The sequence below is a fragment of the Coffea eugenioides genome, chromosome 6 (genome assembly GCF_003713205.1).
Source record: "Coffea eugenioides isolate CCC68of chromosome 6, Ceug_1.0, whole genome shotgun sequence".
NCBI classification, from domain to species: Eukaryota; Viridiplantae; Streptophyta; class Magnoliopsida; order Gentianales; family Rubiaceae; genus Coffea; species Coffea eugenioides.
In genome coordinates, this window is record NC_040040.1 from 50,494,414 (window position 1) to 50,509,498 (window position 15,085).

A 15,085-nucleotide genomic window follows, 5' to 3' on the forward strand; every position below is an offset into this window, starting at 1 on the left:
CAAAAGATTTATTATTATAATTGATTATTAAATAACAAATATTGGTATGAAGAACTTGACCCTTTTTTTTTTATAATTGTGCTAAATTATTTTATAATTGTTTAGAAGAACAAATTAAACTGTATAAGATAAGGGCATTTTATGATATTCATTAAAATTTTCACTCTATTTTAAGTTTTGGTTACCAAAATATCTAATTAAGGTGTAATGTTTAAAACGTCAAGGAAACTAAGCGAAATAGCTAAATATCTAAGGGGAGGTTTATGAAATTATCCCAAGAAATAAATGTGACTTTCCATTCAAACACCGCCTCACTCCACCGGCCACGTTGTAGCTGGTCAGAATGCTTCCCGGCGACACCTTCCAAACTCCTTCCGCCGCCGCAAAACCCAAAGGGCCGATCATCAAACACTCATTCAAACCCATAGAAATCTTTCTCTCCTCCCCTTCTTCACCCATCTCTTCCACCACCCATACTCCCTCAGAATCGAACCATCCTCGACAACAAGAAGAAGACCAAAATCCCAAGAGCCCAGGCCAGAGTTCCTCCTCTTCATCGCTTGCAGCATTTGTTATAGCCCACAATGAACATCTCGTAACTCATATTTTACTTCGTTTGCCCCCAATATCCCTTCTTCGCTTCCAGTCTGTTTCCAAACAATGGCAATCAATCATTTCCAACCCCACTTTCCGCCGTCTCCACTCGCGGGGTCGCCCCACTACCACTGCCTCCTGCTTCCCTCCCGGGGTGCTTTTGTTTCCGTTAGAACTTCCCCGTGTTTTTGGTTTCATTGCGTTCCGCCAGGAGGAGGTAAATTCAATGGCCAACATCGTTTCTCACTTGAATACTTTCCTTTACGGGCCCCGCAACATTTCATGTTTACATTCTTGCAATGGTTTATTAGCTATAGTGTTTAATTTCGATAATCGTGAAGAATTTGCGGTTTATAATCCCACAACTCGGGAGTCTAAGCTTGTTCCAATGATTGAAACTCCACATAACTATAAAGATCTGAATATTGTGTTTGATCCTGAAAAGTCTGATCACTACAAGCTTGTTTGCATATGGGTGGGTTCATCTAAACAATGGGTTCACAGATTCTCTGTGTATTCCTCTGAAAATGGGGTTTGGAGGAATACTGAAGAGACGGCTACTGACGATTTATGTTATGATAAGGGAATGTTATGGAATGGTGATCTTCATTGGATTAGTCCATGGAATTACAGTGCGTGCTTTGACGTCAGTAACGAGCGCCTTAGGCCACTTAGGTACACCATAAGGACGCCCGAGTTCGAGGAACATGGAGGTGATTGGTATTTTGGGGAGTCAGGGGGCCATCTGTTTTATATTCGTCCAAACGAACCTTATGGAACGCTGCTTGATTTTTTCGAGTTGGAGTTGGAGAGGGACTGTCTTCGTTGGAATATCAAGTATCATGTTGATCTTACTCCTTTGACTACTCTGTATCCACAGATGATAAAGGAGGAATATGATCCCACGTTTGACGAGGCATGTGCATTCCATATAATTGGTTTTCTTGTGGATGACAAAGAGAAGAAAACAACGCTTGTGATATCACTTGCTGATAAAATCATTTCTTGTGATTTTAACAACTTGACTTTGATGGAGCTTGCTGATGTGGAGGTGGATACAAAGAGAGATGTCTACAGTTGGTATTTGGCTTTCCCACATGTCGAGACACTAGCTTGTCTTTAATTCCTCTCAATCTTGTTTTGGCGGGAAGCGACTTAGCAGTCCCTGCATTTTCCTACTCATCAATAGTCAGGTTGGTAACGTAGGGCAATGGTGATGTTGTCTTGGACAAGTGTTCATGTGAAGACATATGATTTTGTCATGAGGAATCGAATATAACGTATCTTAGCAACTCGTAGATTTTGTTGTTTTCGAGTGCACTGATACTATTTTGTTTTGTCAAAAGAAAAAACAAAATCCTCTTTGCAAAGAGTTTTTAGATCCCTCCCTTCCCCCCCCCCCAAGAAAAAAAAAAAAACCTAGATATCTTTGTCCAGTCATTGTATAAAACCAAACAGTAATCTTTGCATTGCTTGAGCTCTGAGTATATTGATTACAATGGCTTCTTAGTATATTGATTACACAAATTCGCCATCAGCAAATGCTTGAGAGACCTGTTTTGTTATTTGGAAATATCTTTAAGAAGATGGATATGTACACTATTATCTTCATCTTCATTCTAAAAAGAATCCAATATTTCATCTCTCTCGATCAAGAAATTTCAGTGAGGTATGGATTTTTTCTATGCTTGTTGTTAGAGATGTTGTCTTACACGATTGAAGCTATGTGTTAACATTAGGGCAGTGAATGAGTGTAATGGGATATGATCCAGTAGAAGAGTAAGCCACTTAACTTTCCCAAAAAAAAAAAAGAAAGAGTTAAGCCACTTAACTCTTCTGCAGTTACAAAGTTCTGATGTTACTCGATACTAGACATTCGTTGGATAGATGCTTCAAGATTTATCATCATCCAATTCCTGAAGGATTGGTACTGTCCTTTTCATAATTAGCTCCATATGGAACTGTGTTTTTAGCTGGGTATAGCTTAGATGCAGAGAACTATTAATTCTGGTGTGCGTTTGGGAATTTCATTCCTTGCCCTATTGATTTGGTTAACGCATTGCACCATAGTTGCTTGTCACTGGTTCCTAATAAAGTTTTAACCTTCTTTAGACAAAAACTTCAAGTTTATATGAGCTTTCAACGAAGTCATTCACAGCTCATTTGGTTAATGGGACATCTGTAATGGTCATTCACATTGTTAAGTATACATGATTATTGCATTTTAAGCGAACTACTTGGTCACATCTCGCCATAGTTATGGCTGTTACATAGAATACTGCATATTTAGAAGTGGTGTTCACTCTGCTTTCAAGAAAACCCATACACATCCTAAACATACTCATCGAATATGGGATGGAAAAGTGCATATTGAGGATTACTGTCCTTGTGATACACCTGCACAGAGAGTTATTTTACATCCCTTTATGTAAATTAGGTATCTTGGTAGAACAAGATGGTAAAGGAAAATATTTTCAGATACTAACCAGTTAACACATGCATCCTTGCTAAGTTCATTGGAGGTTTTGGAAGCACATAACAGGAAATAGTAAGATTAAATATTGTAAAGGGTCAAAGATACTTGTTAAAGGAGGATGCTGTTGCTATGTTAAAAGATTATCAAATTTAAACTTCAGTGCATCGGGAATAGATATTAAGACCTGATGAATAAGATGTCATGAATGTTGTTGCATGGCAATTTTTTTAGTTCAATTAACACTTCCCTAAAAGATTTTGAATTTAGGTCTTTTACATGAGAAATTATCCAATTCACTGTTATATTCCAAATTTAGGCTTTTGCAAAACTCAGATTTTGGTAAACCTTGTCAGCTTGGGCAACTTCTATGTTGGGAATTTGATATCTGTACTCCTGAGATGCTTGGACTTTGCTTTCGGCATGTAGTGAATGCACGGCCTAACTTCCCTTGGATTAATGCAATGCATTTCCGCATACAAATTCAAGGGTAAGCTTTGAGCCATATGCCAAATTGATTAGATTATTGGTCTGAATTTTCTTTTTCAGTGTACATCAGAGTTCAGTTTTGTCTTGTGTCTCTGTTTCATTTGTTTTATCAAACAAAATAGGAACATTATACGGAACGTTTCTCTCTTTGTTGGTCTGCTTTGAGATATCATCTCCTGTGATCCTGTTATTTCTTAGTTCCCATCTATTGTCACATGTTTGCATCTTCTTCAATCAATAGCTCTTTTGTGATACAAAACATTCATCTTTAGTTGCATCTGCATGGGTTTGCTTGTCTTTGAAAGATTCTTGAACTTATCCATTTTGAGCTTTGTGGCCACAATGTCGAATTCTGGTTGCTAGGATTTGCCCCCATATCCTGTTAAAGATCCATGATAGACCATGAATTGACATTTTAGTCATCAAAATAGAAGAGATAAACAGGTAGCATACTCTTTGCTTGTAGTTCTTGATGGCTGAAGAGGGCAGCATACACTAGAAGTTCTGGAGTGTGAGTATTTTCAAGAACGAGATAGTAGCATTAGTTTCTATTTTTGCCTCTTTACCAATTCGTTCCTTTGGGCTGTCACTTTTAATTTTGATTAAAAACAGAGATCTTAAGATGTCTTATTTTTTAACTGATGGCCGTGGATTCAGCTGTAGAAACTATGTTGTAGCAATAAGATGTGACTCATTTTCTGGAGTTTTCATTTCATATTTGTGAAAACAAATGTTAATAGCATTCTGATTCCAGTCAGAGAAAATATATTCTGAATTTTCTATTTTAGCCATGACTTTGCTGGCCAAAGAACAACTCAGGCCTTTTCCAATCTGATTGGATTGCAATTTTTCCAAAAAAATTCTACGTTTTTCATGCATATATTTTTCAATCACCTTTTTATTTCACATATATCAAATCGCTACAATAATTTTTTTTATAAAAAGTTCAGAAAAATGCAATCCAAACAAAGAAGTCATACTTTAGGGAATGGAGATTGGAGAATGAGATCAAGCCTAAGGATCTTTTTTGCTTTTCTCCATCTTATGATGAAAGTTTGATATTCCCTGCCACTATCCCCTTGTAATATCTGCTATTTGCTTAGGACACAAAAAAATAACAAAAAAAAGGAATTAGCTCCTGTAGCCGCACTACAATTATTAGTCTTGCCGTATGGGGTAATTCCGTATTATTTTCCCGCGGAAATATGAATTTAAAGTTCCAATATAGGTAATAATAGCTTTGACCCCATGCAGTGTCGACTAAAAACATATATAGCTTGACAAATAACGACTGGCTTTTTAAAAAAAAAAAATTCTTTTGCAACATGTAACGTGTTAGTTGCATTGTTTTGAATTGCTGCTGAGTGAATCGCTTTCTTGATAAATATAGATTTTTTTTAAGAAAAAATTTGGATGAATTTGACTCTAGCCACGACGAGAGGTCATGGCATGTTTTCGGATCCATACGTTACTTAGAGAGATTCTTACAAATCGCCCGTCGACATAGTTTTCACATATGCAACGACCTCACACACAATTTTTTACGAGAAGACAACTTATTCTTATCAACTAAATCAACTTATATTGACCAATAAATATAGAATGCAATGGGTCTGTAAATATATTATCATCTTCCCTAAAGACTGGTGAGTGATTCAATATCTTAGGGAGTCGGGAATGAATCTATATACTTTAGAAGTCCAGAAATCGAGCAGTTGGGATATAATTACATGCAAGGAAAAGTCATTTTGTATGGCTGACTAAAACATGATTGGTTTTTTTTGCAGCTAAGGGTAGGCAAAAATAACCACTTACTTGAAAACCTATCATATCATATCCAATTCAATTCAAATCAAAAAATAGAGTACTCGATCTATATTATTTGACTGGATCAAAATACAGTAAAGTATCTACTCATATGCACAGCAAGAACCGCGGGTACCTAACCCGCCTCGCATACATATTATTTATTTTTTTGTTTTTATACACATACTATGAAATAATGTTTTTAGTGTTAACTAAGTAATTTCATTGAACAAATTACATTATAAAATATGAGAGACAGTAGTTGGTATACAAGATTCATTTTGTAGAGATCATAATCTTATATTTTTTTAGGAAATATTTTAATTGATGTGAAATATATTTTTTTAAAAATGTACTGCTTATTTGAAATGTTCATTGATTTTGAATTCTTCTAATTTTTCCTTTTTCTAATTAATTTATATTTATTAAAAATTAATTATTTACTATAAATAGTTTACTTATAATTTCTCTTTTTCATCGTCTTCTTTTTTCTTTATGCTTACTAACAATTTATTTGACACTCAAACATATACAATTATTTTCCTATAGAATATTTAACTGCCGTAAATTATTATAAGAAACTAATATATATATATATATATATATATATATATATAGTAATAGCATTTTATGTAATTTATATTTTAGTGCATCGTAAAGATCTTATTAACAATTACTGCTTGCTAGTGCATTGTCAACATTTTATCAACAATTAATGCACAAATAGAAACCGTCAAAGAAAACAAAGGAACTATTTAAGTTACATTTATTAAATGTACACTTTCCCATCTCATATATCAATTTACGATAGCTAGATATGTTATATAATCAATTGAAGATAAAAATATTTATCCATTGAAAGAAATTATTTACAATAAAGCAATACTATATGTTAAACCATTAAAAAAAATCTTTAGTACATGATTCTCAAAATTTGTATATCATACTTGATACGGAGAAAGAGTAGAAATAAATCTATACATATTAAAGAAAAAGATGAAAAAGGTAAAGAAGAGAAAAAAGAAAAAGGATAATCTAATACTAATATAACAATGAGGACACAATTATCTTTTTGCTAGAGAAATACATTTGATTACTAGTCAATAGGGAACAATTTATAGGTTTAGTGAATATTGGGTGTAATTTGCCACTTACTCTAATTACAAGGAGTTAATATGTGATTAAGCCATTTCCCTTCAAGTCAGATCTGCAAGGAGACATGTATGTTGAAGAGTCATGCAGGATCAGATATAACATGTCTTGGCAGCTTCTTGACTTTTTATTTTTGTGTGCATTGCTATTATGGCTCATGGTTCTTGAAATTCTAATGATGGATGCTTCGAGCTTTATTTGCATTTTAGTAGGTCGAAAACCATGTCCAAGTAGATAGCTAAACTTCGTACGTGTTCATCTACAATTTTATTTAATCGATCACAATAGCACCAGATGAGTTGTTTGCTACCCTCATATTTTGAAGAAATGTAAAAAAAAAAAAAAAAATTGGTTTCCATCCACCAACCGCTATCCAATTTGAAAGCTGAGCCAAAATCAAATGTTTGGCTTAGGTCTTTGAGCCCTGAATTTTTTCTAATTGGTGACAGGTTTCAATTGTTCCTAAACCCAAGATTTATTATTGTCATCTCATGCAGTAATTTCTAGCAAAAATATCAGTTTCCAATAAAATGAATAACTAGCAGTCGAAAAGACCCTGATCTAACAGTTAGAACTTAGAACTGAGACCTTATAAATTAATGATTTTGAACGCATATCTTCGTACCCCATTTTGCTTCTTAAATTCTACCTTTCTCCTGTTAAAAAAAATTAAAAATTCCAATAAAAGTAAAAAGGACAATTTTGAGAGAGAGAGAGAGAGTGTGTGTGTGTGTGTTTTCTTTTCCTTTTTTTTTTTTCTTGGTGGTTATGAATTCACTTGTTACTAGTATCCATTTTGTCAAGGATAGAGTCAGCTTGATGTTAACGTTAGAACCAGTTGGTAGGGAAATCGAAGAAGTCATCCTGATGATAAATACACAAAAAATGAGTTAACTGTAACTTGAAAGACATTCATAATCGACATGCATGTGCACGATGGAAAGGGAGTGAAAATGAGTGTTTATGGGTTCATCTTTTAGTAAGTTTGTTAATATCCTTTCTTATTACAGCAAGGAAAATGGTCTTATCAGTTCCCGAGAAATATACAGTCCACTTCGATCATACTACTGATGTACTTAATTTTATTCTTTAGATTTTATTTTCCCAAACTTGATTGTATTTTGAAAGAATTTGAATTGCGAAGCAAAAATTAAGAATACTCATCCTAAAATCCAATCAAGCAGTCTGTCAAGAAAGAGGAAAAGATAACCTTTTTTTTGGGTTAGTTATAACCTTTTCCATGTTGTGATACTCCTCAGCCAAACGAAATATTCCACTAAATGAAGGTCTAAAATCAACTCATTTCAAATCCAGTTATGTGAAATCCTTCTTTCAATTCAAATTTGTCAATTCAAACGCGCTTAATAAATCTGGACAAAATATGCAGATCTCAATTGCATGACATCCATCAGTTCTCGGACTTCCTTTTTTTTTTTTTTTTTTTACCAAACGATAGAACAATTCATTACTTGAAATGAAAGTTTACAAATTTGGAGCAAAGGCTCCTACATCATTTTTGGCTACACTGATTAGCCAATTTGGAAATGACTCCATCCAAACTATCTCAAAAACTGAATTTAAGGCAAACTTTGCCAAATGGTGGAACACATTATTCCCTTCACTTTTAACAAAAGAGAAAAGACGAGAACTAAAGTCCTTGCTAAGTACAAGAATGTCAAATTGGACAGCACCTGCTAAATGGTCATTCAGGTTTCCCTCTCTGATTTGATCAATGATTCTCTTACAATCGGATTGGATTATAATATTCCTCCATCCATTCTTCTTGGCAAACACCAGCGCTTTTCGGATTGCTCTTGCCTCCTCAACAGCTGGAACACCCTTTCTGCCTTCACATCTGGCCCAAGCTCCTCTTAACTTTCCCTCCTTGCATCTAGCCACAACTCCCCAACTGATTTTTCCATTATTCTGTTTGATAGCTGCATCTGTATTTAAGCACATGAAGTTTTCTGGAGGTGGCTCCCATTTCACGTTTCCTTTTTCGACACCCCTGTCCCTTTCTTCATCCTCTACCTTCTCTGTGCTTACATTCTGGAATTCTAGCCATTCTTGTATTGCCTTATTAACTGTCATGCCTGGACTTCTCCCCTCCCTGTTAAATTGAATATGGTTTCTAGATTTCCAAATCTGCCAAAGCACATTTATGGTCAGCTCAATGTGTTCCCTCCCATCCTTTCTAACCTTTGCTTCCATCAGGCTACTCCGCCAACAGCTATATTTGTATTCCTTCAAACCATCCCAGCTAATTGGAGCAGCCTTCCAAATTAGCTCTGCATGCTTGCAGAAAAAGAACATGTGTTCAAGAGTTTCAGTCCCTTCTCCACAGCAGCAGCACCTATCATTTCCTTGTCCAATCCTTCTCCTAATTATTTCATTCACTGGCAATATTCTCTGAAGACATTTCCATACAAAATGCTTCAACTTATGCTTTACGTTCAGGCTCCATAAGAATCTCCACACCCCCTAAATTAGCTTCATTCCTACTACTACTCTCCTGTTGCTGACTTTCCATCCTTCCTTTTCTCTGCAACTCTTTAGCCAATACATAGCCAGTTTTCACAGTATACTCCCCTGATTTAGAGTACATCCATATCAGCCTATCCTTATCACCACACTCACTAATTGGACTATTAGTTATTCTTTGACAGTCTTCCTCCTCAAAACATTTTCTCAGTACTTCCATATCCCAAGTCCCATCAGAAATCAATTCATGGCCTCTTTGTACATGACAATGTTGAAGTTTTCTCGATCTTATCTTACCATCTTCCTGATCAAGTAGCCACTTATCTTCCCATATATCAATCTACTTGCCGTCCCCCACTCTCTTCCTCACCCCTTCTTCCAATAGTTCCCTTGCACTCATAATGCTTTTCCAAACCCAAGAATCCCCAGCATTAATATTCATTTTCCAAATGGAAGATCCTCTAAAATACCTCCCCCTAACAATCCTGCTAACTAATAGATTTGGCCTTGTCAAGATCCTCCATAGTTGCTTTGCAAGCATTGTAGCATTGAATTGCTGGAGATTTCTAAAACCCAACCGTCCCTTCCCTTTAACCTCAGATAACTTTCTCCACTCCACCCAATGAATTTTCCTATTCTCCTCACTATCCCCCTACCAAAACTTTACCATATCTTTACAAATATCCACACATAAGCCTTTTGGCAATTTGGAGCAACTCATAGCATAAGCAGGTAGAGCTAAAATCACAGATTTTAAAAGGACTTCCTTACCAGCATTACTTAGTAGCCTCTCCTTCCATCCACACATTTTGTCGATGACCCTCTCCCTAATGTAGTTGAATACTTGTCTTTTTGGTCTTCCGATAACCAATGGAAGCCCCAGATATTTGCTCTGCCCAACTTCCTTCATGCCTCCCAGGATATCCAAAATTTCTGCCTTTCCTTCCTCCCTTGTATTCTTACTAAAAAATACAGATGACTTCTTAGCATTTATGACTTGTCCTGAGGCTTTTCCATACATCTCCAACAGCTTCATCAACTTATCAGCTTCTTCTTTGTTAGCTCTGTAGAAAATCAACGTTTCATCTGCATAAAAAAGGTGAGACAATGCTGGACTATGCTAAGCAATCTTAAGACCAGAGATTTCCTGATTAGACATAGCACTCTTAAGTAAACTGGCTAATCCCTCAGAGACTAGCAAGAATGTATATGGAGATAAAGGATTTCCCTGCCTAATCCCCCTTGTAGGTGTCACTAGCCCTCTTTTTTCCCCATTCAAGTTAAAGGAGTAAACAACAGAGGACATGCACTTTAGAATCTAGTCTCTCCATTTTTGACAAAAGCCCATTTTTTCCATAATTTTCTACACAAAAAGCCATTCAACTCTATCATAAGCGTTGGACATATCCAGTTTCAAAGCTATAAAAGCATTAGATCCACATCTCCTGTTATTTAAGCAATGAATGAATTCATGAGTAATAACAACATTATCAATGATTTGTCTTCCTAGAACAAAAGCAGATTGGTTTTGGCTGATACAAAGCTTGAGTAGAGGCTTTAGTCTGTTGACCAAGATTTTAGATATGATCTTGTAGACTACATTACACAAACTAATTGGTCTAAACTGAGACACTAATGCTGGGGAATCAACTTTAGGGATAAGAGTAATGATAGTTTCATTGATAGCCCTCAATAACTGGCCAAAATGAAAGAAACTGGATATGGCATTTATCAAGTCATCTTTTATCACATTCCAGAATTGTTGGAAGAAAACAGGAGTCATACCATCAGGCCCCGGGGCTTTGTTTGGTTGCAAAGAAAAGACAGCTTTTCTGACTTCCATTTCTGAAACAAGTCTAACCAGCATTGCATTCGTTTGGTCTGTGATCACTTAGGGAATACCACTCAGTATTGATTCAACCTGCTAAGGATTACTAGAAGTGAAAAGCTCCTGAAAATAACCATTTATTTCATTCTCAATTTCTTGCTCTGACTCACACCAGGTTCCATCACCCTTCTTAAGGTTTGAGATATTATTCCTTCTTACTTCTCTTTGCAACACTTGCATGAAAGTATTTTGTATTCTTATCACTTTTCTTCAACCACTTAATTCTTGCTTTCTGCCCCCAAAACACCTCCTATCTCTTATAAGCCTCTTCAGTTTCTTTTTAAGCTCTCTCATCTTTCCATTCTTATTGGCAAACCCATCACCTTGAACCTCTGCAAGTTTCTACTTCAGCTCCCTAATCTCCTTTTTTGCATTAGTATCTCTTTGCTTATTCCAGTTCAAAACAGCAACTCTATAGCTCTTTATCTTTTGGTGTAGCTTAAAAAATTTTGAACCATCTTGTTGTTTTCCCCATTCTCTGCTAATGAGTTCACCTACTTCTTTATGGCCTTGTTTGGCAGCCAAATTTTTTGTCAATTTGTCTACTACAAATTTTTTAAAAAATTTAGCTACAGTAACCTCAAAAAACTTTTCAAAGTTTTTAAACTATACACTTCAAAATATTCAAAAAAAAAACACACTTCAAAAATTTTTTTAATAACTTCTATAGTAAGTTACAGTAAAATTTTAGACAAACACCCAACAAACTCACTTGCCAAACGGGGCCTATATTTTACCCAATTCATGTCAAAGAAAAACCTTCTCTTCCACTTCCTACCCTTTGAATCCGTATCCAACAACAACATAGTATGGTCAGAGGCATCATTCTGGATATGCAGGCATTTAGCCTTCTCATTTTCTCTCATCCAGGGTCTACTACATAAGAATCTATCTAATCTTTCCTTAATTTCCTTTTCCTCTTCCCAATTATTTGACCATGTCCATGGAATCCCTTTCAAAACTAATGTCAATAAGTTGATTATTGTTAACAAAGTCCCTGAATGTTTGGAAACTCCTTTCTGGCCTTCTACTACCTCCCCACTTCTCATCATTAGACAATATATCATTCATGTTACCTGCCAATACCCAATTCTAGCCCCACAAGCTTTTCCTATCCTCTATAATCTTTCATTGCTTTTCCCTAATCTGATCCTCACTACTGGCATATACACATATCAGTCACCATCTAGCTCTAGCACCATTTCTTTCCATCAACATTTCAATAGTAAAGTTAGTATATAGCACTTTACAGACGTGCAGCTTATTCCTCCACATAACTGCCAGTCCACCAGCTTTCCCAACTGGATTAACCACAAACAGTCTATCATACCTTAACTTTAGTCTCACTTTATTCATAACATCCTTTATTTTTTTGTTTCAGACAAGAAAATCAACTCAGGAGAGGGGAGTTTGACACTCTCCTCTAACTGGGGAATTGTCAAGGAGGGCTCCCTACACCTCGACAGTTTCACACCAAAGCTCTTATTAAGGCTTGAGAGCCCCATTAAGGTAGGACTCCACCACCTCAGCTGTTTGTTCCAGGCCTGCTCCACTTTCTCCTATCTTGCTCTTTTTTTGACAATCCCCCTTCCCCATTCATTCTCTTTATCAGCATTCTCGTTCAGTTTCCTTTTTCCCCCCTTATTGTCAATTTCCATGGCCTCATTTTTGTCACTCAGAGGTACTCTTTTACTCACCTCACGAATTAGTCTCTTCCAACCTCTATTCCTCTTGTACTTACCAGCTCTCATCCCTATACTATTGGTTTGATCCTATTTTTTATTTGCAGGACCTATTCCCTTCCCCTCCCTCTCACTTACCTTGCTGTCTATAGCTGATCCATCAATCCACATAGAATCAAAGTATTCCTTATCATCAGGGACGGAGCCAGAAATTTATTTTTGGGGGGGCCGAAGTGTATTAAAATTTTTTTTTTGTGACGAAATAAATATATATAATAAGTAAAATTTAGAATCAATAATTATAAAAATAATAAAAACATATAATTATATGGAGAATGATTAAAAATGGTAGCTCTGCAGGGAGGATCTGGGTATGTTCGAAGGGTACGATATCAGAATGTGAGAGTAGATGACGTTTCAAATCCCATTATCATTGACCAATTCTACTGTGATTCGCCGACGCCTTGCCAGAACCAGGTATGATTCACCCTCTAGCTTCATGGTTTTCCAGAATAGCTGGTTAATTGGGAACCAGACGGACTTTGTATTTTCTGCTCTCTTTGGTGAATAAACTCTGAATGATACTAAAATTCGACCAAAAAAAAAAAAAGTGCAGGCAATTGTTTATCTACTCATCCTTAAAATATCCTGACAACGACTTTTTATATCCAGAGTTCTGCAGTTGAAATAAGTGAAATCATGTACAAGAACATTAGCGGGACTTCCAAAAGCAAAAACGCCATGAAATTTGCATGCAGCGACACGGTTCCTTGCAGCCACATTGTGCTGAACAACATCAACCTAGAATCTAGGGATGGTACCGTAGAGACTTATTGCAACTCTGCCATAGGGTTTGGGTATGGATACGTGCAACCCTCTGCGGAATGTCTGACCTCATCAGACAAAGAAAAAATCATCAAGCAGGAGCCTGAGCTTGCCCTCTGCGGAATGGCTGGGCTGGCCGCCGGAATCCCCTATATATAGGGGGTTTTCCGGCGGCTTGGGGGGGGGCTTAAGCCCCCACCAGCCCCCCCTTAAATCCGTGGCTGCTTATCATTCAATTCCTCACTCTGACCATCTTTCTATGTCTCCCCTTTAGTACTTAAACTTAATTCTTTATTAACATTGCTTCTTCCCTTCAGATCATTCCCTTTCTTTTTACAACCAGACTTTATAGAATTCTCCTTCTTAGAACCTTCCAACAAACTACCTTGATTCCTGTCCTTAATTTCCTCCTTCATAGTCTCCTGCACTGCTGTATCAACACTAACCTCAACCAGCTTCTAAGGTAACAAGAGTTGGTCCTGCTCATTTTCTCCCCCACCCCTATTTCATTGAAAGCCTTCAGCACCATTACTTTCTTGATTACTAGAAGACTACTTGCCCTTAACCAAGCTCCATACTGAGCTTCCTTGTTAATATTAACTCCCATCACCCTGCAATTTCTCTCACTATGCCCTATAATCCTACAACAATAGCAGAAATCAAGACATTTCTCATATCTAAATTCTATCCATCTAGCACTACCACCTAGCTTCATTGTAGTTCTCCTCAACAGTGGTTTTGATAACTCCATCTCTACCAGAATTTTTAGATGTTTCCCTCATTCCCCTAATTTGGAATTATAACTTCCTTTATAGAATTGAAAATCCCCCAATCTTCCTACCAATTTCCTTGGTAATCCAGTGGATAGGTAAATTCCATAGCTGAACCCAGATCCAAGTCCTATTTAAAGCTTCATCACTCTGTTCTAACCCATCATTCCACGGTAATACTACTAACGGCAAGTTATCATATATCCATGGTCGCCCCCGTAGTACCCGCTCCATATCTTGAGTATTACTGAATATAAATTGAAACATATTAACACCAATCTCCACTACTTTTAACTTCCTTGCAAAAGGCCACATATTATTTGTAAAACTTTTAATTCCTGCTATGTTTGCAAACTTCTCCCCCACCACTTTCCCAATAATACTCATCTGACATTCGGCTAACCCCTGAAACAAATTCGATCCATCCAATTCAATACCATTGACCTCTTCTTCAGTTAAAGCAAATTTCCTCAACACTTCTTCTAATTCCTCGGTCATCCTAACCAATACCAAGAGTATTCCCTAGTCAACACAGACACAATGAAGATCCATACCAGAAACCTGTCCAAAAATAAAACCAGAAAAACTATGAAAGCATAAGAAGCACCAAAATAGTCCAAAGGAAAATAGGAAAACGATCGACACCGAGTAACTAGATTACTGAAATGGAGAATGGAATCAGAACCAGATAACTGGATCCGAACTGGAAAATCGGACCTGTAAATGGTAAATGAACCTGGAATGAAAACTCTAACAGAAAAACAAGCTCAAAAGAGAGTAAATCAAAGCTTAGCTGAGATTTTCTATATAGCCATCTTCAGTCATCCTACCATGGGAAGACTGCAGACTACGGACAGAAGGACACCAAACGAAGAGGATAACAACATCATGATAACGCGTTATTACTCCATTGAATTCACCATTG

General features: G+C 36.5%; 1 protein-coding gene and 1 long non-coding RNA gene across 2 annotated transcripts; both read left to right on the forward strand.

The window, feature by feature from the left end:
- The first annotated feature begins 330 nt into the window (after window positions 1-330).
- On the forward strand, window positions 331-1,940 carry LOC113773116 (F-box protein At5g07610-like). The gene has a single exon (XM_027317660.1). It carries the CDS (start codon window positions 344-346, stop codon window positions 1,715-1,717), a length of 1,374 nt encoding a protein of 457 aa, XP_027173461.1. The 5' UTR covers window positions 331-343; the 3' UTR covers window positions 1,718-1,940.
- Window positions 1,941-12,952: 11,012 nt separating this feature from the next.
- Window positions 12,953-13,505, forward strand: LOC113772917. Its single transcript, XR_003468722.1, has 2 exons — window positions 12,953-13,042; window positions 13,238-13,505. It is a non-coding gene; the product is annotated as an uncharacterized LOC113772917 (long non-coding RNA).
- The last annotated feature ends 1,580 nt before the right edge of the window (window positions 13,506-15,085 follow it).